General features: G+C 42.6%; 1 protein-coding gene and 25 non-coding genes across 27 annotated transcripts; 1 reads left to right on the top strand and 25 right to left on the bottom strand.

Annotated features, from left to right (window-relative positions):
* Positions 1–2,005: 2,005 nt before the first annotated feature.
* Positions 2,006–6,041, top strand: LOC140582929 (uncharacterized). 2 transcript variants are annotated; one of them, XM_072707441.1, is made up of 4 exons: positions 2,006–2,646; positions 3,094–3,261; positions 3,733–3,828; positions 5,000–6,041. In XM_072707441.1, the coding sequence occupies exons 1-4, from the start codon at positions 2,041–2,043 to the stop codon at positions 5,315–5,317; spliced, it is 1,188 nt and encodes a 395-aa protein (XP_072563542.1). In that variant the 5' UTR covers positions 2,006–2,040; the 3' UTR covers positions 5,318–6,041. The 2 variants fall into 2 exon arrangements, with proteins under 2 accessions (XP_072563542.1, XP_072563543.1); XM_072707442.1 differs by having other exon boundaries at positions 5,049–5,172.
* A 973-nt stretch (positions 6,042–7,014) lies between these two features.
* trnat-ugu (transfer RNA threonine (anticodon UGU)) lies at positions 7,015–7,088 on the bottom strand. The gene has a single exon. It is a non-coding gene; the product is annotated as a tRNA-Thr (tRNA).
* Positions 7,089–7,360: 272 nt separating this feature from the next.
* On the bottom strand, positions 7,361–7,434 carry trnat-agu (transfer RNA threonine (anticodon AGU)). Its single transcript has one exon. It is a non-coding gene; the product is annotated as a tRNA-Thr (tRNA).
* Positions 7,435–7,845: 411 nt separating this feature from the next.
* Positions 7,846–7,919, bottom strand: trnat-ugu (transfer RNA threonine (anticodon UGU)). The gene has a single exon. It is a non-coding gene; the product is annotated as a tRNA-Thr (tRNA).
* A 479-nt stretch (positions 7,920–8,398) lies between these two features.
* Positions 8,399–8,472, bottom strand: trnat-agu (transfer RNA threonine (anticodon AGU)). The gene has a single exon. It is a non-coding gene; the product is annotated as a tRNA-Thr (tRNA).
* Positions 8,473–8,883: 411 nt separating this feature from the next.
* Positions 8,884–8,957, bottom strand: trnat-ugu (transfer RNA threonine (anticodon UGU)). The gene has a single exon. It is a non-coding gene; the product is annotated as a tRNA-Thr (tRNA).
* Positions 8,958–9,436: 479 nt separating this feature from the next.
* On the bottom strand, positions 9,437–9,510 carry trnat-agu (transfer RNA threonine (anticodon AGU)). The gene has a single exon. It is a non-coding gene; the product is annotated as a tRNA-Thr (tRNA).
* A 411-nt stretch (positions 9,511–9,921) lies between these two features.
* trnat-ugu (transfer RNA threonine (anticodon UGU)) lies at positions 9,922–9,995 on the bottom strand. The gene has a single exon. It is a non-coding gene; the product is annotated as a tRNA-Thr (tRNA).
* Positions 9,996–10,474: 479 nt separating this feature from the next.
* trnat-agu (transfer RNA threonine (anticodon AGU)) lies at positions 10,475–10,548 on the bottom strand. Its single transcript has one exon. It is a non-coding gene; the product is annotated as a tRNA-Thr (tRNA).
* A 411-nt stretch (positions 10,549–10,959) lies between these two features.
* Positions 10,960–11,033, bottom strand: trnat-cgu (transfer RNA threonine (anticodon CGU)). Its single transcript has one exon. It is a non-coding gene; the product is annotated as a tRNA-Thr (tRNA).
* Positions 11,034–11,533: 500 nt separating this feature from the next.
* Positions 11,534–11,607, bottom strand: trnat-agu (transfer RNA threonine (anticodon AGU)). The gene has a single exon. It is a non-coding gene; the product is annotated as a tRNA-Thr (tRNA).
* Positions 11,608–12,018: 411 nt separating this feature from the next.
* trnat-ugu (transfer RNA threonine (anticodon UGU)) lies at positions 12,019–12,092 on the bottom strand. Its single transcript has one exon. It is a non-coding gene; the product is annotated as a tRNA-Thr (tRNA).
* A 500-nt stretch (positions 12,093–12,592) lies between these two features.
* On the bottom strand, positions 12,593–12,666 carry trnat-agu (transfer RNA threonine (anticodon AGU)). Its single transcript has one exon. It is a non-coding gene; the product is annotated as a tRNA-Thr (tRNA).
* An 896-nt stretch (positions 12,667–13,562) lies between these two features.
* On the bottom strand, positions 13,563–13,636 carry trnat-cgu (transfer RNA threonine (anticodon CGU)). Its single transcript has one exon. It is a non-coding gene; the product is annotated as a tRNA-Thr (tRNA).
* A 500-nt stretch (positions 13,637–14,136) lies between these two features.
* trnat-agu (transfer RNA threonine (anticodon AGU)) lies at positions 14,137–14,210 on the bottom strand. Its single transcript has one exon. It is a non-coding gene; the product is annotated as a tRNA-Thr (tRNA).
* A 411-nt stretch (positions 14,211–14,621) lies between these two features.
* On the bottom strand, positions 14,622–14,695 carry trnat-ugu (transfer RNA threonine (anticodon UGU)). Its single transcript has one exon. It is a non-coding gene; the product is annotated as a tRNA-Thr (tRNA).
* A 479-nt stretch (positions 14,696–15,174) lies between these two features.
* Positions 15,175–15,248, bottom strand: trnat-agu (transfer RNA threonine (anticodon AGU)). The gene has a single exon. It is a non-coding gene; the product is annotated as a tRNA-Thr (tRNA).
* A 411-nt stretch (positions 15,249–15,659) lies between these two features.
* trnat-ugu (transfer RNA threonine (anticodon UGU)) lies at positions 15,660–15,733 on the bottom strand. The gene has a single exon. It is a non-coding gene; the product is annotated as a tRNA-Thr (tRNA).
* Positions 15,734–16,212: 479 nt separating this feature from the next.
* trnat-agu (transfer RNA threonine (anticodon AGU)) lies at positions 16,213–16,286 on the bottom strand. Its single transcript has one exon. It is a non-coding gene; the product is annotated as a tRNA-Thr (tRNA).
* A 411-nt stretch (positions 16,287–16,697) lies between these two features.
* Positions 16,698–16,771, bottom strand: trnat-cgu (transfer RNA threonine (anticodon CGU)). Its single transcript has one exon. It is a non-coding gene; the product is annotated as a tRNA-Thr (tRNA).
* Positions 16,772–17,271: 500 nt separating this feature from the next.
* Positions 17,272–17,345, bottom strand: trnat-agu (transfer RNA threonine (anticodon AGU)). The gene has a single exon. It is a non-coding gene; the product is annotated as a tRNA-Thr (tRNA).
* Positions 17,346–17,756: 411 nt separating this feature from the next.
* Positions 17,757–17,830, bottom strand: trnat-ugu (transfer RNA threonine (anticodon UGU)). The gene has a single exon. It is a non-coding gene; the product is annotated as a tRNA-Thr (tRNA).
* Positions 17,831–18,330: 500 nt separating this feature from the next.
* On the bottom strand, positions 18,331–18,404 carry trnat-agu (transfer RNA threonine (anticodon AGU)). Its single transcript has one exon. It is a non-coding gene; the product is annotated as a tRNA-Thr (tRNA).
* Positions 18,405–19,300: 896 nt separating this feature from the next.
* trnat-cgu (transfer RNA threonine (anticodon CGU)) lies at positions 19,301–19,374 on the bottom strand. Its single transcript has one exon. It is a non-coding gene; the product is annotated as a tRNA-Thr (tRNA).
* Positions 19,375–19,874: 500 nt separating this feature from the next.
* trnat-agu (transfer RNA threonine (anticodon AGU)) lies at positions 19,875–19,948 on the bottom strand. Its single transcript has one exon. It is a non-coding gene; the product is annotated as a tRNA-Thr (tRNA).
* Positions 19,949–20,359: 411 nt separating this feature from the next.
* On the bottom strand, positions 20,360–20,433 carry trnat-ugu (transfer RNA threonine (anticodon UGU)). The gene has a single exon. It is a non-coding gene; the product is annotated as a tRNA-Thr (tRNA).
* Between the last annotated feature and the right edge of the window lie 257 nt (positions 20,434–20,690).

Genomic DNA, 20,690 nt, shown 5'->3' on the forward strand with positions numbered 1-20,690 from the left:
TTGGCACATCACGCAAAATACACAAAATATGTTCAGTATATTGGACGCTTGCTGATCTTCCCAGTAAATACCGATCAGCCCTTCATGTGATTCAGCTTGCAGCTTTATGTAAAGTGGCTGATATGCAGACATTTGGCTATGAAAAAGCACTTGGTCCTTTGTTGAGAGACCTCCGTACCCATGAACAAGATGGGGTCTTCATAGAGTCTATTGGTAAGGTAGTTCAAGGAACAGTCATGTGTGTGGTGTCTGACAATCTTGCAGCCCATGATTTGGCAGGTTTTTCAAAGTCTTTTAGAGCAGAATATTTTTGCAGATTCTGCATGGCAACACAAGCTCAACTTCAGACTCATGACATTGCAAGTGGCGAGTTCAGTTTTAGGACAAAAGACAGCCATAATAGTGATGTGCATGCTGTAATGCATGGGGAAAGTCAGAGTCAGAATGGTGTTCAGGCAGATTGTGTCCTGAGCCAGCATCTAGAGCATTTTCATACTGTCACTGGCTTTCCACCTGATGCCCTCCACGATCTTTTTGAGGGCATTGTGCCTGTAGAGCTCGCCCTGTGTATCGGAGAGATGATCCGTCGCAAATACTTCACCCTTGAATATTTGAACGAGAGAATTCTATCGTTTCCAAGCTTGAAAAACCTCATAAAATACCACAGACTTTTGCTGTAAAGAAAAGCATTGGTGTTAATGGCCATGAAAATGCCACATTGCTTAGACTGCTCCCTTTAATTATTGGGAATGCAGTTCCTGAAGAGGATGAAGCATGGACTGTGCTAATGGACTTAAAAGAGGTAGTAGAGTTATCGCTGTGCTCAGAATTCACAGAGGAGTCCATCCAGTATTTACAGTCCACGATACAGGATCATAAAGAGATGCTGAAAGAAGCCTTTCCAGATTTCAAACTCCGTCCTAAGCATCACTACGTTGAACACTATCCTGATCTTGTACGCCGTTTTGGGCCCCTTGTGCACTTGTGGACAATGAGGTTTGAGGGTAAACATCGTTTTTTCAAGAGAGTTGTGCACGACACACAAAACTTTAAAAATGTGTTAAAAACACTTGCAGACAGGCATCAATACATGGTAGCATACCATCTCAGTGCCTCAGGATTCTTCAAACCTCACCAGCAGACATCAAATGTCTCTTCTGTACTGGTATCAATGCTTCCAAATGTCGCCAAGACATACATTGAACAAATAACAGCAAGCAATGTTATTTACAGCACATCAAAGGTCTGCATTGATGGAACTGATTATGATGTAGGAATGTTTTTGTCTGTGGGACAAGAGGGAGGACTGCCTAATTACTGTAGAATTCAACAGGTTCTCCTGGTTAACAGTACAGTTGTCTTTCTTTGCCAAGAGCACACATCACACTACATTGAACACCTGAGATCTTACGAACTTTTCCCAAACAATCTGACTGTTCACACCCTATCAGAGCTAAATGACAAAACACCTCTCTGTGCTTACAACATAGATGGAAGATTGCTCTTGACACCCAATTGTTTCATATTATTAAAATGAAGATTTGTTGAAGGAGGTAAACAGATGACTAACATTCTCTTGGAGCTGTGTGGACCAGTTGGTATGTGGTCATGTAAATGTTGTGTGTGTCACCTTTACTCTCCATGAAAATTAATGTGTTTCTGTCTTTTAGGAACCAAAAGATGGCTGCTGCCCAGAAACATGTGCTGCGTGTGTATGTTGCACGAGACACCGCCCTGAAACTTACTCTACTTGAGCGACCAAAGTCAGTGAAGGAGCTGAAAGAAATAATGCAAGAGAGGTTCAAGCCGAGATTGGATGAGGACTTTAGCCTGCACTATGAGGATCCGGACTTTGATGGTGATCTTTGTCTTCTTGTGGACATCAAGGAGTTACCAGAGAAGGGCACATTGAGAGTCATCAGACCTGAAGGCTACCGCACCTCATCTACCGCATCTTCTGACACAGACATACTCCCTAATGCGTTACAGCCGCAGAAGAGTTGGCCTGATCACTTTGTTGTTCCTGGTTTTGGTTATGAAATGGAGCATATTCTAGAAGAAGGAAATCGTGTTTATGAAGAATCAGGAAAATTGCTGAAGTTAAAGAGGTCACATAAGAGTGAAATCCTTAAAAAAATGGCAGAAACGATCTACAATTTTAAACCATACCCACATGAAAAGGAATTGGCAATGGCTGCTAAAGCTTTGATTACAGCTCATCCATGTCTCAGAATGACAGCTGGTGAAGACGGGGAGTTGGGATGGAAACGTCACATAGGGTACAAGTTTGCGTCTTACCGTAACAATCTGGCCAAAGCTGGGGTTGCAGAAGTAGCCATCAACACAGGGAGGCGGAGCCGAAACAACCCCGACAATGATCACCCCCATCAAAATATAAAGAAAGCTCGAAAAGCTGAGGTCAACTACATCATCAACCTACCGAAGGATCAAACCCCAGCCACTCTGGAAACAATGAGAGAAGAAATCATACATGAAGTCGAAAAGACTGAGAGAAACCAATTAGTCATAGGCAAGCTCATGAACATATCCTATGCTCTTCGTCGCCAAGAAATCGTTGGAGCTGTTGTAGCTCCACAGGTGAAAGATGTCATGGTCAGATGGCCAGCCCTACTTATGGAGTCACAGGTAAAAAAATAAAAAATATTTTATTATTTTACTGTTCTCCCTGTTGAGAGCAATTAATCAACATGACTCTTAAGCATGCCCACTTTGAACGTGATTGATTTTTCCAATATTTCAATGACTGTTTAAAAATCTAAATTTTCAAAAAATTCACCAAAAAGCAAATGGCAAATGTAAAAGTTGACAACACATCACGCTGTGACATTTTTGCCATTCACCCTAAACAAAATATACAGTTTTATTATTAGATTTCCTTTAGATAACATTATACAGCCTGTTTTAAATTAAAGAATGACAATTAACTTTCTATTTTGACCTTGGTTCTGATTCATCCATAATAGAATTGCCCTTGGTTTTGCTACCTGCCAACTGAAAACCTCTCAAAATACATTCACATTTCTGTTCCTAATTCATCTTTGTACATTTCTGTGTAATTCTGTCTATGTACAGGTGTTCGCAGAGTTCCACCGAATCAACAACGTTAACCTGCGCAGTCAATTCTACAAGGAGCTGGACAGACACATGCCTAAACTCATCACCTTGTTCAGAGACAAGGCCACCAAGACTGGCAAGATAGCGGAGGAGCTAGCCAAGCTCATGAGGATTTATGACCCTCAGGTGAATTTTTAACTTTGCATTATTCAGAAACAGATTATTAATAGATTGTTTGCAGACAACTGTAAGAAGCCATAGTGTGAATTACCTCGACTGTGCCCCGAGGTTGTCAAGGAACATTGTCTCTCATCAGAGATAAACGTCTTGACAAGATGTATTCTATCAGAAAGAGGTACCTTAAAAAGATACTTGAACAGCTTCAATTTGAAGAAGTCCAAATAACTACTGTTTTCGTAAAAATTGGATTTACAATTTTGAGTTTTTTCCTTTGTGAGTTATTTAAGTATTTACAATAGAAACTGATTCATTTGAAAAATGTTTTACTGAAGAAATGGTGACCCAGAATACTGTATCTACCATCTGTAGCAATGACCACCATCAGAATATGGAGCTATTTAACACTTAGATTTTTTTTAAGTGTTTGCTCTGCATTTGTGTAATTACTATTGTAATGGATATATTTTGTCCATCTAGGAACAACGTGATGTAAATATGAGACGGGCCCTCGTCCTTCGTGCACTTCCTGTGTACCTGCGTGAAGATGCCTCCAAGTTCTTCAGGACCTGTAACGTAAGTGTACTGGCCTCACTATCGATCCCTTTGCCTAGCTATCCAGTCAACTTAAACATATGACATCACTCAAAGAACTCTAGGAGAACAAGTGGGGTATTCCAGAAAGCAGGTTAGGTGAAAACTCAGAGTGAATCCTGAGATAAGGGAAACTCTGAGTTAACCATTCTAGAGGGCTATTCCAGAAAGTAGGTTCAACAAACTCTGAGCCTAACCCTGTACTCTGAGTTGACTTACCCTGTGAAGTGAAACTCTTGAGTTTTCAGTTCAGAGCCCTCTGTCGGACGTGGTGGAGGTGAGCAGCACTTTATGTTCATCTACTCAGCAGGATGTTAGGACACAGATGTGTGTTACACAGCATGTGTTGGTGGTAAAAGCTACTACAAGTTAAAATATCTACTGAATAAACATTTACTTTGTTTAATATGTAAAATAAAAACCAAAGTGAGGAGCCAATGTGAGAATGTTTTTATTTCATTTTCAGCCAATTTAAATTAAATAAAATAGCCTAAATTTAAATGAAATAAAACACTAAACAACATTCAACCACCTCCTCAAAGGCTAATATAAAAGAAAATGATGTTTCATTCAAACTGAAAAGACGGCGGCATCTAAAACTCTGTCAGCGATTTTTATTATGGCCGCAGCCAGAAAATGTCTGCTTCCTGTTTTCTCCCCTGTTGCCACGGTGAATCACAGTATTGGAGCTCCATTTATGATGGCTTTTTACTAGTCGTCAGGCACAGGCTCAACTCAGGGTTAACATACTCCGAGTCGACTTACCTAACTCAGATCAGCTGTTCTGGAACTGAAAACTCAGTTTCACTTCACAGGGTAAGTCAACTCAGAGTTCAGGGTTAGGCTCAGAGTTTGTTGAACCTCCTTTTGGAATACCCCCCAGGACCTGTTTATGAAGTTCACTTGAGTTGTTATTCTACAAACTGACAGGTAGAAATTATGAAAAGGTAAGTATAAAGCATTCCACTACTCAAAAAGTGCTAACCGATGGGTGTGAAACTAACATAAGATATAAGCATATGTACAGAAAATAGTTAAAACATGTAGCTTAGTTGCAGTCTAAGTGCTAAGTGACAGTAATGTCTAGATATCATTAGCATGATTTGTATCCTTGAGGGGCTGAATTCATTATTGTATCATTTGTGTTTTATAGTCAGCAGATGGTCCAGACCTCACTGACACTCCGTTGGCTCTCCTGACAGTCATCACGGGTGACACTACTGATGCATCCCTCTTCAGCCCTGAGAGCATCTGTATTGTCGTGGAGGATGAAGTGCTTGTGAGTGGTCCCACAAATCTGGCTGACTCATTTCTCCTGCTCTTTGGGTACATCTATGCACTAGACCTACAGTACCCAAAGAATCTTGAACTTACATTCACATTTATCCAAAAAGTTGTGGTGTGTCTTGAGGACAACAAACCACTGAAAGGGCGTCTACTGACGCTGAAGAATTATTTGTTCAGTGAGTGAATCATTCAGAATGGATTATTTGTTGAACTGAGTATTGAGGAAGTTTTTTTTTGTTTACAAATGTAATTATTTGCCTCTTCTACCTCAGATTTAAGATGTGACAATGTTTGCCTGTTCTACCTCAGATTTAATACATTAATAGATACATTTCACAACATTGAAAAAGTTTTTTGTACTGAATAACGCTAAAGTTTTTTGTACTGAATAACGTGGGAAACGACTGTTCAATTCATGCACTATACATGTTTAATGTTCTGTTGCCTAATGCCTACCATGATGCACTGCCTTGATGTTGCCAGTTGAAGTACAGCACAGTAGAAACCAGTACTTTATTTGAATGTTATTTGTGTTTTTCAAGGAAGAGTGAGTGCTAAAACGTTTTTAAACAGTGTTTAAATGGCTCCACATTCTAATAGTTGTCATTGCTGTTGAGGATGGATTATACTTAGAATCTTATTGAATTTTATCATGAATACTTTGTGAGTTTTTATCATAATGTGAGATGGAGACCCAAAATACTGAATCTACTGTACACTCTCTAGCAATGAACATTACCAGAATATGGAACTATTAACACAATGTACTTTAAAACAGATTTAGTTTTTATGGAGTCATTTCCTTTTCCTTTTGATTTACTTTGACAAGCACTTTGTTTTGACTGAGCTTCTTTAATTTGTGCCTTTTAAAAAGCACATTGTGTTGAATAAAAAAAGTTAAATTGTCACTGTGGTGTCACTTTCATGTTTTCTAACATTATTAGCTGATTATAATTGTGTAGTGGGCCAACATCAGTATTTCACTTTAGAAATTATTTTTAGTGCATTTCCCACATTTTGAGTTGAAAAATATTGAAACTTTTAAGTGTATTTTCCACATTATGAGTTAAAAAATATTGAAAATTTTTAGTGTATTTTCCACATTATATGAGTTGAAAAATATTGAAACTTTTAAGTGTATTTTCCACATTATGAGTTGAAAAATGTTGAAAATTTTAAGTGTATTTTCCACATTATATGAGTTGAAAAATATTGAAAATTTTTAGTGAATTACTCCCCAATTATAAGTTGAGGAATATCAATATTTATAAGATAACATTGAGATAATTTAAGGCAACTCTAAGTATAAGTTTTATTTTACGTAAACTTAAAACATTTAAAAACATCACTAAAATATTTTTGTGTAATCTGTTACAAAATAATTTTTGAGTTCTGTGAACTTATTAGGCTTTACAGTGCAGGATCTCCTGTTTACTAGACAGGCACTTTAACCAACTAAGCCACAGTGCCAAGAGACAGGAAAAAGAAGGACCACCACTGCCCTTGTCTGTCAGTTACGTATTTTACAACTCCAAGACCGTGGCTATGATCCTTGCCAGCCGTTGAAATTGGTCAACACGTCCTCTACACAACCGCTTCAAATTCTTTCTTCTCCATAACTTTCTTTCTCCAGGCCACTGCTGTTCACCTCTGTCATGTTCACTGCCCAATGAAGAAGGTAGCTGTGTGGCTTCTAGCAAACACTTCAGTATTGAACTATTTTCTCGAGCAGCACTATTGTAATGCCTCCATGGCGTGAGCAAAGACATGTTGTGCGAGTGCCTAGCTGACACTTTTGCTCTTAACATACAAGGTCTACACTTACCATGCCTCCAGCAGACATGAAGGTAATTCTTGGCAAAAGATTCATCAGCATTAACAAGATGCTGCTGGGATTTGGACCCAGGATCTCCTGTTTACAAGACAGGCGCTTTAACCAACTAAGCCACAGCATCCCCTGGTAAGAAACGCACCTCTTACTTCAGGGATTGTCCAAGTCCTACAACTAGTAGCCTGACAGCATAAAATTTTTAGATTCAAGCCGATTGCACACTCTTCATTATGTTCAATATTCAAACCAGCGTCTGGTTGGGCCATGCTGAGATTCTGAACTCAAGCCTCACCTGGAGCAAATGATTTGCTTCTGACAGTTTCTTCCCACAATGACGGCCTTCAGTGGAAAAAAGGCAAGAAGCTCGCAGCATTTCATTTCCTACAGTGAAATTCAAGGCACTGCTGGGATTTGAACCCAGGATCTCCTGTTTACTAGACAGGCACTATAACCAACTAAGCCACAGCACCAAGAGACAGGAAAAAGTAGGACCACCACTACCCTTGTCTGTTAGTTACGTATTTCACAATTACATGATCGTGGCTATGATCCTTGCCAGCCGTTGAAATTGGTCAACACTTCCTCTACACAAATGCTTCAAATTCTTTCTTCTCCATAACTATCCTTCTCCAGGCCACTGCTGTTCACCTCTGTCATGTTCACTGCCCAACGAAGAAGGTAGCTGTGTGGCTTCTAGCAAACTCTTCAGTATTGAACTATATTCTCGAGCAGAACTATTGTAATGCCTCCATGGCAGGAGCAAAGACACGTTGTGCGAGTGCCTAGCTGACACTTTTGCTCTTAACATACAAGGTCTACACTTACCATGCCTCCAGCAGACATGAAGGTTATTCTTGGCAAAAGATTCATCAGCATTAACAAGGTGCTGCTGGGATTCGGACCCAGGATCTCCTATTTACAAGACAGGTGCTTTAACCAACTAAGCCACAGCACCCCCTGGTAAGAATTGCACCTCTTACTTCAGGGATTGTCCAAGTACTACAACTAGTAGCCTGACAGCATAAAATTTTTAGATTCAAGCCGATTGTACACTCTTCATTATGTCAGTCAGTCAAGACTCCCCTGCTTCTTCACTCAGTGGATCGTGATGGTGGCAATTGAGATAATGAGAATCTTCTGAAATTTCAGCCAGATTTCAGTGATCTACTACTTAAGGAAAGTAAGGTATGGGCCCAAGACTATTGTGTGGACAACATTTTTCGAGAAAACACTGACATAGTGTACTCACACGCCTTGAGTCATAGACTCCTGTACTGTAATCAGTCAGCGTCTGCTATGCACATGGCAGTGACTGGTTGAGCCATGCGGAGATTCTGAACTAAAGCCTCACCTTTAGTTTCTTCCCACAATGACTGCCTTCAGTGGAAAAAATGCAGAAACCTCACAGCATCTCATTCCCTACAGTGAAACTCAAGGCACTGCTGGGATTTGAACCCAGGATCTCCTGTTTACTAGACAGGCACTTTAACCAACTAAGCCACAGCGCCAAGAGATAGGAAAAAGTAGGACCACCACTACCCTTGTCTGTCAGTTACGTATTTTACAACTCCAAGACCGTGGCTATGATCCTTGCCAGCCGTTGAAATTGGTCAACACGTCCTCTACACAACCGCTTCAGATTCATTTTTCTCCATAACTTTCTTTCTCCTGGCCACTGCTGTTCACCTCTGTCATGTTCACTGCCCAATGAAGAAGGTAGCTGTGTGGCTTCTAGCAAACTCTTCAGTATTGAACTATATTCTCGAGCAGAACTATTGTAATGCCTCCATGGCAGGAGCAAAGACACGTTGTGCGAGTGCCTAGCTGACACTTTTGCTCTTAACATACAAGGTCTACACTTACCATGCCTCCAGCAGACATGAAGGTTATTCTTGGCAAAAGATTCATCAGCATTAACAAGGTGCTGCTGGGATTCGGACCCAGGATCTCCTATTTACAAGACAGGTGCTTTAACCAACTAAGCCACAGCACCCCCTGGTAAGAATTGCACCTCTTACTTCAGGGATTGTCCAAGTACTACAACTAGTAGCCTGACAGCATAAAATTTTTAGATTCAAGCCGATTGTACACTCTTCATTATGTCAGTCAGTCAAGACTCCCCTGCTTCTTCACTCAGTGGATCGTGATGGTGGCAATTGAGATAATGAGAATCTTCTGAAATTTCAGCCAGATTTCAGTGATCTACTACTTAAGGAAAGTAAGGTATGGGCCCAAGACTATTGTGTGGACAACATTTTTCGAGAAAACACTGACATAGTGTACTCACACGCCTTGAGTCATAGACTCCTGTACTGTAATCAGTCAGCGTCTGCTATGCACATGGCAGTGACTGGTTGAGCCATGCGGAGATTCTGAACTAAAGCCTCACCTTTAGTTTCTTCCCACAATGACTGCCTTCAGTGGAAAAAATGCAGAAACCTCACAGCATCTCATTCCCTACAGTGAAACTCAAGGCACTGCTGGGATTTGAACCCAGGATCTCCTGTTTACTAGACAGGCACTTTAACCAACTAAGCCACAGCGCCAAGAGATAGGAAAATGTAGGACCACCACTACCCTTGTCTGTCAGTTACGTATTTTACAACTCCAAGACCGTGGCTATGATCCTTGCCAGCCGTTGAAATTGGTCAACACGTCCTCTACACAACCGCTTCAAATTCATTTTTCTCCATAACTTTCTTTCTCCTGGCCACTGCTGTTCACCTCTGTCATGTTCACTGCCCAATGAAGAAGGTAGCTGTGTGGCTTCTAGCAAGCACTTCAGTATTGAACTATTTTCTCGAGCAGCACTATTGTAATGCCTCTATGGCGTGAGCAAATACATGTTGTGCGAGTGCCTAGCTGACACTTTTGCTCTTAACATACAAGGTCTACACTTACCATGCCTCCAGCAGACATGAAGGTTATTCTTGGCAAAAGATTCATCAGCATTAACAAGGTGCTGCTGGGATTCGGACCCAGGATCTCCTGTTTACAAGACAGGTGCTTTAACCAACTAAGCCACAGCACCCCCTGGTAAGAATTGCACCTCTTACTTCAGGGATTGTCCAAGTACTACAACTAGTAGGCTGACAGCATAAAATTTTTAGATTCAAGCCGATTGTACACTCTTCATTATGTCAGTCAGTCAAGACTCCCCTGCTTCTTCACTCAGTGGATCGTGATGGTGGCAATTGAGATAATGAGAATCTGCTGAAATTTCAGCCAGATTTCAGTGATCTACTACTTAAGGAAAGTAAGGTATGGGCCCAAGACTATTGTGTGGACAACATTTTTCGAGAAAACACTGACATAGTGTACTCACACGCCTTGAGTCATAGACTCCTGTACTGTAATCAGTCAGCGTCTGCTATGCACATGGCAGTGACTGGTTGAGCCATGCGGAGATTCTGAACTAAAGCCTCACCTTTAGTTTCTTCCCACAATGACTGCCTTCAGTGGAAAAAATGCAGAAACCTCACAGCATCTCATTCCCTACAGTGAAACTCAAGGCACTGCTGGGATTTGAACCCAGGATCTCCTGTTTACTAGACAGGCACTTTAACCAACTAAGCCACAGCGCCAAGAGATAGGAAAAAGTAGGACCACCACTACCCTTGTCTGTCAGTTACGTATTTTACAACTCCAAGACCGTGGCTATGATCCTTGCCAGCCGTTGAAATTGGTCAACACGTCCTCTACACAACCGCTTCAAATTCATTTTTCTCCATAACTTTCTTTCTCCTGGCCACTGCTGTTCACCTCTGTCATGTTCACTGCCCAATGAAGAAGGTAGCTGTGTGGCTTCTAGCAAACACTTCAGTATTGAACTATTTTCTCGAGCAGCACTATTGTAATGCCTCCATGGCGTGAGCAAATACATGTTGTGCGAGTGCCTAGCTGACACTTTTGCTCTTAACATACAAGGTCTACACTTACCATGCCTCCAGCAGACATGACGGTTGTTCTTGGCAAAAGATTCATCAACATTAACAAGGTGCTGCTGGGATTTGGACCCAGGATCTCCTGTTTACGAGACAGGCGCTTTAAACCACTAAGCCACAGCACCCACTATTAAAAGTCGCAACTCACATTTCAGGGATTATCAAACTACTAAAGTTAGTAGCCTGACAGCAGAAAATGTTTAGAACCAAGCCAATTGTACACTCTTCATTATTTGAGTCAGTCAAGACTCCCCTGCTTCTTCAATTAGTAGATCGTAATGGTGGCAATTGAGATAATGAGAATCTGCTGAAACTTCAACCAGATCTCAGTGGTCTACTACTTAAGGAAAGTAAGGTATGGGCCCAAGATTTTTGTGTGGACAACATTTTTCGAGAAAACACTGACATAGTGTTCTAACACACCTTGAGTCAGAGGCTCCTGTACTGTAATCAGTCAGCGTCTGCTATGCACATGGCAGCGTCTGGTTGGGCCATGCTGAGATTCTGTACTCAAGCCTCACCTGGAGCAAATGATTTGCTTCTGACAGTTTCTTCCCACAATGAAGGCCTTCAGTGGAATAATGGCAAGAAGCTCACAGCATCTCATTCCCTACAGTGAAACTCAAGGCACTGCTGGGATTTGAACCCAGGATCTCCTGTTTACTAGACAGGCACTTTAACCAACTAAGCCACAGCGCCAAGAGACAGGAAAAAGAAGGACCACCACTGCCCTTGTCTGTCAGTTACGTATTTTACAACTCCAAGACCGTGGCTATGATCCTTGCCAGCCGTTGAAATTGGTCAACACGTCCTCTACACAACCGCTTCAAATTCTTTCTTCTCCATAACTTTCTTTCTCCAGGCCACTGCTGTTCACCTCTGTCATGTTCACTGCCCAATGAAGAAGGTAGCTGTGTGGCTTCTAGCAAACACTTCAGTATTGAACTATTTTCTCGAGCAGCACTATTGTAATGCCTCCATGGCGTGAGCAAAGACATGTTGTGCGAGTGCCTAGCTGACACTTTTGCTCTTAACATACAAGGTCTACACTTACCATGCCTCCAGCACACATGACGGTTGTTCTTGGCAAAAGATTCATCAACATTAACAAGGTGCTGCTGGGATTTGGACCCAGGATCTCCTGTTTACAAGACAGGGACTTTAAACCACTAAGCCACAGCACCCACTATTAACAGTTGCAACTCACATTTCAGGGATTATCAAACTACTAAAGTTAGTAGCCTGACAGCAGAAAATGTTTAGAAGCAAGCCAATTGTACACTCTTCATTATTTGAGTCAGTCAAGACTCCCCTGCTTCTTCAATTAGTAGATCGTAATGGTGGCAATTGAGATAATCAGAATCTGCTGAAACTTCAACCAGATCTCAGTGGTCTACTACTTAAGGAAAGTAAGGTATGGGCCCAAGATTTTTGTGTGGACAACATTTTTCGAGAAAACACTGACATAGTGTACTCAAACACCTTGAGTCAGAGGCTCCTGTACTGTAATCAGTCAGCGTGTGCAATGCACATGGCAGCGTCTGGTTGGGCCATGCTGAGATTCTGAACTCAAGCCTCACCTGGAGCAAATGATTTGCTTCTGACAGTTTCTTCCCACAATGACGGCCTTCAGTGGAAAAAAGGCAAGAAGCTCACAGCATTTCATTTCCTACAGTGAAATTCAAGGCACTGCTGGGATTTGAACCCAGGATCTCCTGTTTACTAGACAGGCACTTTAACCAACTAAGCCACAGCGCCAAGAGATAGGAAAAAGTAGGACCACCACTACCCTTGTCTGTCAGTTACGTATTTTACAACTCCAAGACCGTGGCTATGATCCTTGCCAGCCGTTGAAATTGGTCAACACGTCCTCTACACAACCGCTTCAAATTCATTTTTCTCCATAACTTTCTTTCTCCTGGCCACTGCTGTTCACCTCTGTCATGTTCACTGCCCAATGAAGAAGGTAGCTGTGTGGCTTCTAGCAAACACTTCAGTATTGAACTATTTTCTCGAGCAGCACTATTGTAATGCCTCCATGGCGTGAGCAAATACATGTTGTGCGAGTGCCTAGCTGACACTTTTGCTCTTAACATACAAGGTCTACACTTACCATGCCTCCAGCAGACATGACGGTTGTTCTTGGCAAAAGATTCATCAACATTAACAAGGTGCTGCTGGGATTTGGACCCAGGATCTCCTGTTTACTAGACAGGCACTTTAACCAACTAAGCCACAGCGCCAAGAGACAGGAAAAAGAAGGACCACCACTGCCCTTGTCTGTCAGTTACGTATTTTACAACTCCAAGACCGTGGCTATGATTTTTGCCAGCCGTTGAAATTGGTCAACACGTCCTCTACACAACCGCTTCAAATTCTTTCTTCTCCATAACTTTCTTTCTCCAGGCCACTGCTGTTCACCTCTGTCATGTTCACTGCCCAATGAAGAAGGTAGCTGTGTGGCTTCTAGCAAACACTTCAGTATTGAACTATTTTCTCGAGCAGCACTATTGTAATGCCTCCATGGCGTGAGCAAAGACATGTTGTGGGAGTGCCTAGCTGACACTTTTGCTCTTAACATACAAGGTCTACACTTACCATGCCTCCAGCAGACATGACGGTTGTTCTTGGCAAAAGATTCATCAACATTAACAAGGTGCTGCTGGGATTTGGACCCAGGATCGCCTGTTTACGAGACAGGCGCTTTAAACCACTAAGCCACAGCACCCACTATTAAAAGTCGCAACTCACATTTCAGGGATTATCAAACTACTAAAGTTAGTAGTCTGACAGCAGAAAATGTTTAGAACCAAGCCAATTGTACACTCTTCATTATTTGAGTCAGTCAAGACTCCCCTGCTTCTTCAATTAGTAGATCGTAATGGTGGCAATTGAGATAATGAGAATCTGCTGAAACTTCAACCAGATCTCAGTGGTCTACTACTTAAGGAAAGTAAGGTATGGGCCCAAGATTTTTGTGTGGACAACATTTTTCGAGAAAACACTGACATAGTGTTCTAACACACCTTGAGTCAGAGGCTCCTGTACTGTAATCAGTCAGCGTCTGCTATGCACATGGCAGCGTCTGGTTGGGCCATGCTGAGATTCTGAACTCAAGCCTCACCTGGAGCAAATGATTTGCTTCTGACAGTTTCTTCCCACAATGATGGCCTTCAGTGGAATAAAGGCAAGAAGCTCACAGCATCTCATTCCCTACAGTGAAACTCAAGGCACTGCTGAGATTTGAACTCAGGATCTCCTGTTTACTAGACAGGCACTTTAACCAACTAAGCCACAGCGCCAAGAGACAGGAAAAAGAAGGACCACCACTGCCCTTGTCTGTCAGTTACGTATTTTACAACTCCAAGACCGTGGCTATGATCCTTGCCAGCCGTTGAAATTGGTCAACACGTCCTCTACACAACCGCTTCAAATTCTTTCTTCTCCATAACTTTCTTTCTCCAGGCCACTGCTGTTCACCTCTGTCATGTTCACTGCCCAATGAAGAAGGTAGCTGTGTGGCTTCTAGCAAACACTTCAGTATTGAACTATTTTCTCGAGCAGCACTATTGTAATGCCTCCATGGCGTGAGCAAAGACATGTTGTGCGAGTGCCTAGCTGACACTTTTGCTCTTAACATACAAGGTCTACACTTACCATGCCTCCAGCAGACATGAAGGTTATTCTTGGCAAAAGATTCATCAGCATTAACAAGATGCTGCTGGGATTTGGACCCAGGATCTCCTGTTTACAAGACAGGCGCTTTAACCAACTAAGCCACAGCATCCCCTGGTAAGAAACGCACCTCTTACTTCAGGGATTGTCCAAGTCCTACAACTAGTAGCCTGACAGCATAAAATTTTTAGATTCAAGCCGATTGTACACTCTTCATTATGTCAGTCAGTCAAGACTCCCCTGCTTCTTCACTCAGTGGATCGTGATGGTGGCAATTGAGATAATGAGAATCTTCTGAAATTTCAGCCAGATTTCAATGATCTACTACTTAAGGAAAGTAAGGTATGGGCCCAAGACTATTGTGTGGACAACATTTTTCGAGAAAACACTGACATAGTGTACTCACACGCCTTGAGTCATAGACTCCTGTACTGTAATCAGTCAGCGTCTGCTATGCACATGGCAGTGACTGGTTGAGCCATGCGGAGATTCTGAACTAAAGCCTCACCTTTAGTTTCTTCCCACAATGACTGCCTTCAGTGGAAAAAATGCAGAAACCTCACAGCATCTCATTCCCTACAGTGAAACTCAAGGCACTGCTGGGATTTGAACCCAGGATCTCCTGTTTACTAGACAGGCACTATAACCAACTAAGCCACAGCACCAAGAGACAGGAAAAAGTAGGACCACCACTACCCTTGTCTGTCAGTTACGTATTTTACAACTCCAAGACCGTGGCTATGATCCTTGCCAGCCGTTGAAATTGGTCAACACTTCCTCTACACAAATGCTTCAAATTCTTTCTTCTCCATAACTATCCTTCTCCAGGCCACTGCTGTTCACCTCTGTCATGTTCACTGCCCAACGAAGAAGGTAGCTGTGTGGCTTCTAGCAAACTCTTCAGTATTGAACTATATTCTCGAGCAGAACTATTGTAATGCCTCCATGGCAGGAGCAAAGACACGTTGTGCGAGTGCCTAGCTGACACTTTTGCTCTTAACATACAAGGTCTACACTTACCATGCCTCCAGCAGACATGAAGGTTATTCTTGGCAAAAGATTCATCAGCATTAACAAGGTGCTGCTGGGATTCGGACCCAGGATCTCCTATTTACAAGACAGGTGCTTTAACCAACTAAGCCACAGCACCCCCTGGTAAGAATTGCACCTCTTACTTCAGGGATTGTCCAAGTACTACAACTAGTAGCCTGACAGCATAAAATTTTTAGATTCAAGCCGATTGTACACTCTTCATTATGTCAGTCAGTCAAGACTCCCCTGCTTCTTCACTCAGTGGATCGTGATGGTGGCAATTGAGATAATGAGAATCTTCTGAAATTTCAGCCAGATTTCAGTGATCTACTACTTAAGGAAAGTAAGGTATGGGCCCAAGACTATTGTGTGGACAACATTTTTCGAGAAAACACTGACATAGTGTACTCACACGCCTTGAGTCATAGACTCCTGTACTGTAATCAGTCAGCGTCTGCTATGCACATGGCAGTGACTGGTTGAGCCATGCGGAGATTCTGAACTAAAGCCTCACCTTTAGTTTCTTCCCACAATGACTGCCTTCAGTGGAAAAAATGCAGAAACCTCACAGCATCTCATTCCCTACAGTGAAACTCAAGGCACTGCTGGGATTTGAACCCAGGATCTCCTGTTTACTAGACAGGCACTTTAACCAACTAAGCCACAGCGCCAAGAGATAGGAAAAAGTAGGACCACCACTACCCTTGTCTGTCAGTTACGTATTTTACAACTCCAAGACCGTGGCTATGATCCTTGCCAGCCGTTGAAATTGGTCAACACGTCCTCTACACAACCGCTTCAAATTCATTTTTCTCCATAACTTTCTTTCTCCTGGCCACTGCTGTTCACCTCTGTCATGTTCACTGCCCAATGAAGAAGGTAGCTGTGTGGCTTCTAGCAAACACTTCAGTATTGAACTATTTTCTCGAGCAGCACTATTGTAATGCCTCCATGGCGTGAGCAAATACATGTTGTGCGAGTGCCTAGCTGACACTTTTGCTCTTAACATACAAGGTCTACACTTACCATGCCTCCAGCAGACATGACGGTTGTTCTTGGCAAAAGATTCATCAACATTAACAAGGTGCTGCTGGGATTTGGACCCAGGATCTCCTGTTTACGAGACAGGCGCTTTAAACCACTAAGCCACAGCACCCACTATTAAAAGTCGCAACTCACATTTCAGGGATTATCAAACTACTAAAGTTAGTAGCCTGACAGCAGAAAATGTTTAGAACCAAGCCAATTGTACACTCTTCATTATTTGAGTCAGTCAATACTCCCCTGCTTCTTCAATTAGTAGATCGTAATGGTGGCAATTGAGATAATGAGAATCTGCTGAAACTTCAACCAGATCTCAGTGGTCTACTACTTAAGGAAAGTAAGGTATGGGCCCAAGATTTTTGTGTGGACAACATTTTTCGAGAAAACACTGACATAGTGTTCTAACACACCTTGAGTCAGAGGCTCCTGTACTGTAATCAGTCAGCGTCTGCTATGCACATGGCAGCGTCTGGTTGGGCCATGCTGAGATTCTGTACTCAAGCCTCACCTGGAGCAAATGATTTGCTTCTGACAGTTTCTTCCCACAATGAAGGCCTTCAGTGGAATAAAGGCAAGAAGCTCACAGCATCTCATTCCCTACAGTGAAACTCAAGGCACTGCTGGGATTTGAACCCAGGATCTCCTGTTTACTAGACAGGCACTTTAACCAACTAAGCCACAGCGCCAAGAGACAGGAAAAAGAAGGACCACCACTGCCCTTGTCTGTCAGTTACGTATTTTACAACTCCAAGACCGTGGCTATGATCCTTGCCAGCCGTTGAAATTGGTCAACACGTCCTCTACACAACCGCTTCAAATTCTTTCTTCTCCATAACTTTCTTTCTCCAGGCCACTGCTGTTCACCTCTGTCATGTTCACTGCCCAATGAAGAAGGTAGCTGTGTGGCTTCTAGCAAACACTTCAGTATTGAACTATTTTCTCGAGCAGCACTATTATAATGCCTCCATGGCGTGAGCAAAGACATGTTGTGCGAGTGCCTAGCTGACACTTTTGCTCTTAACATACAAGGTCTACACTTACCATGCCTCCAGCACACATGACGGTTGTTCTTGGCAAAAGATTCATCAACATTAACAAGGTGCTGCTGGGATTTGGACCCAGGATCTCCTGTTTACAAGACAGGGACTTTAAACCACTAAGCCACAGCACCCACTATTAACAGTTGCAACTCACATTTCAGGGATTATCAAACTACTAAAGTTAGTAGCCTGACAGCAGAAAATGTTTAGAAGCAAGCCAATTGTACACTCTTCATTATTTGAGTCAGTCAAGACTCCCCTGCTTCTTCAATTAGTAGATCGTAATGGTGGCAATTGAGATAATCAGAATCTGCTGAAACTTCAACCAGATCTCAGTGGTCTACTACTTAAGGAAAGTAAGGTATGGGCCCAAGATTTTTGTGTGGACAACATTTTTCGAGAAAACACTGACATAGTATACTCAAACACCTTGAGTCAGAGGCTCCTGTACTGTAATCAGTCAGCGTGTGCTATGCACATGGCAGCGTCTGGTTGGGCCATGCTGAGATTCTGAACTCAAGCCTCACCTGGAGCAAATGATTTGCTTCTGACAGTTTCTTCCCACAATGACGGCCTTCAGTGGAAAAAAGGCAAGAAGCTCACAGCATTTCGTTTCCTACAGTGAAATTCAAGGCACTGCTGGGATTTGAACCCAGGATCTCCTGTTTACTAGACAGGCACTTTAACCAACTAAGCCACAGCGCCAAGAGATAGGAAAAAGTAGGACCACCACTACCCTTGTCTGTCAGTTACGTATTTTACAACTCCAAGACCGTGGCTATGATCCTTGCCAGCCGTTGAAATTGGTCAACACGTCCTCTACACAACCGCTTCAAATTCATTTTTCTCCATAACTTTCTTTCTCCTGGCCACTGCTGTTCACCTCTGTCATGTTCACTGCCCAATGAAGAAGGTAGCTGTGTGGCTTCTAGCAAACACTTCAGTATTGAACTATTTTCTCGAGCAGCACTATTGTAATGCCTCCATGGCGTGAGCAAATACATGTTGTGCGAGTGCCTAGCTGACACTTTTGCTCTTAACATACAAGGTCTACACTTACCATGCCTCCAGCAGACATGACGGTTGTTCTTGGCAAAAGATTCATCAACATTAACAAGGTGCTGCTGGGATTTGGACCCAGGATCTCCTGTTTACTAGACAGGCACTTTAACCAACTAAGCCACAGCGCCAAGAGACAGGAAAAAGAAGGACCACCACTGCCCTTGTCTGTCAGTTACGTATTTTACAACTCCAAGACCGTGGCTATGATTTTTGCCAGCCGTTGAAATTGGTCAACACGTCCTCTACACAACCGCTTCAAATTCTTTCTTCTCCATAACTTTCTTTCTCCAGGCCACTGCTGTTCACCTCTGTCATGTTCACTGCCCAATGAAGAAGGTAGCTGTGTGGCTTCTAGCAAACACTTCAGTATTGAACTATTTTCTCGAGCAGCACTATTGTAATGCCTCCATGGCGTGAGCAAAGACATGTTGTGGGAGTGCCTAGCTGACACTTTTGCTCTTAACATACAAGGTCTACACTTACCATGCCTCCAGCAGACATGACGGTTGTTCTTGGCAAAAGATTCATCAACATTAACAAGGTGCTGCTGGGATTTGGACCCAGGATCTGCTGTTTACGAGACAGGTGCTTTAAACCACTAAGCCACAGCACCCACTATTAAAAGTCGCAACTCACATTTCAGGGATTATCAAACTACTAAAGTTAGTAGCCTGACAGCAGAAAATGTTTAGAACCAAGCCAATTGTACACTCTTCATTATTTGAGTCAGTCAAGACTCCCCTGCTTCTTCAATTAGTAGATCGTAATGGTGGCAATTGAGATAATGAGAATCTGCTGAAACTTCAACCAGATCTCAGTGGTCTACTACTTAAGGAAAGTAAGGTATGGGCCCAAGATTTTTGTGTGGACAACATTTTTCGAGAAAACACTGACATAGTGTTCTAACACACCTTGAGTCAGAGGCTCCTGTACTGTAATCAGTCAGCGTCTGCTATGCACATGGCAGCGTCTGGTTGGGCCATGCTGAGATTCTGAACTCAAGCCTCACCTGGAGCAAATGATTTGCTTCTGACAGTTTCTTCCCACAATGATGGCCTTCAGTGGAATAAAGGCAAGAAGCTCACAGCATCTCATTCCCTACAGTGAAACTCAAGGCACTGCTGGGATTTGAACCCAGGATCTCCTGTTTACTAGACAGGCACTTTAACCAACTAAGCCACAGCGCCAAGAGACAGGAAAAAGAAGGACCACCACTGCCCTTGTCTGTCAGTTACGTATTTTACAACTCCAAGACCGTGGCTATGATCCTTGCCAGCCGTTGAAATTGGTCAACACGTCCTCTACACAACCGCTTCAAATTCTTTCTTCTCCATAACTTTCTTTCTCCAGGCCACTGCTGTTCACCTCTGTCATGTTCACTGCCCAATGAAGAAGGTAGCTGTGTGGCTTCTAGCAAACACTTCAGTATTGAACTATTTTCTCGAGCAGCACTATTGTAATGCCTCCATGGCGTGAGCAAAGACATGTTGTGCGAGTGCCTAGCTGACACTTTTGCTCTTAACATACAAGGTCTACACTTACCATGCCTCCAGCACACATGACGGTTGTTCTTGGCAAAAGATTCATCAACATTAACAAGGTGCTGCTGGGATTTGGACCCAGGATCTCCTGTTTACAAGACAGGGACTTTAAACCACTAAGCCACAGCACCCACTATTAACAGTTGCAACTCACATTTCAGGGATTATCAAACTACTAAAGTTAGTAGCCTGACAGCAGAAAATGTTTAGAAGCAAGCCAATTGTACACTCTTCATTATTTGAGTCAGTCAAGACTCCCCTGCTTCTTCAATTAGTAGATCGTAATGGTGGCAATTGAGATAATGAGAATCTGCTGAAACTTCAACCAGATCTCAGTGGTCTACTACTTAAGGAAAGTAAGGTATGGGCCCAAGATTTTTGTGTGGAC

Source organism: Paramormyrops kingsleyae, chromosome 25 (assembly GCF_048594095.1).
Source record: "Paramormyrops kingsleyae isolate MSU_618 chromosome 25, PKINGS_0.4, whole genome shotgun sequence".
NCBI classification, from domain to species: domain Eukaryota; kingdom Metazoa; phylum Chordata; class Actinopteri; order Osteoglossiformes; family Mormyridae; genus Paramormyrops; species Paramormyrops kingsleyae.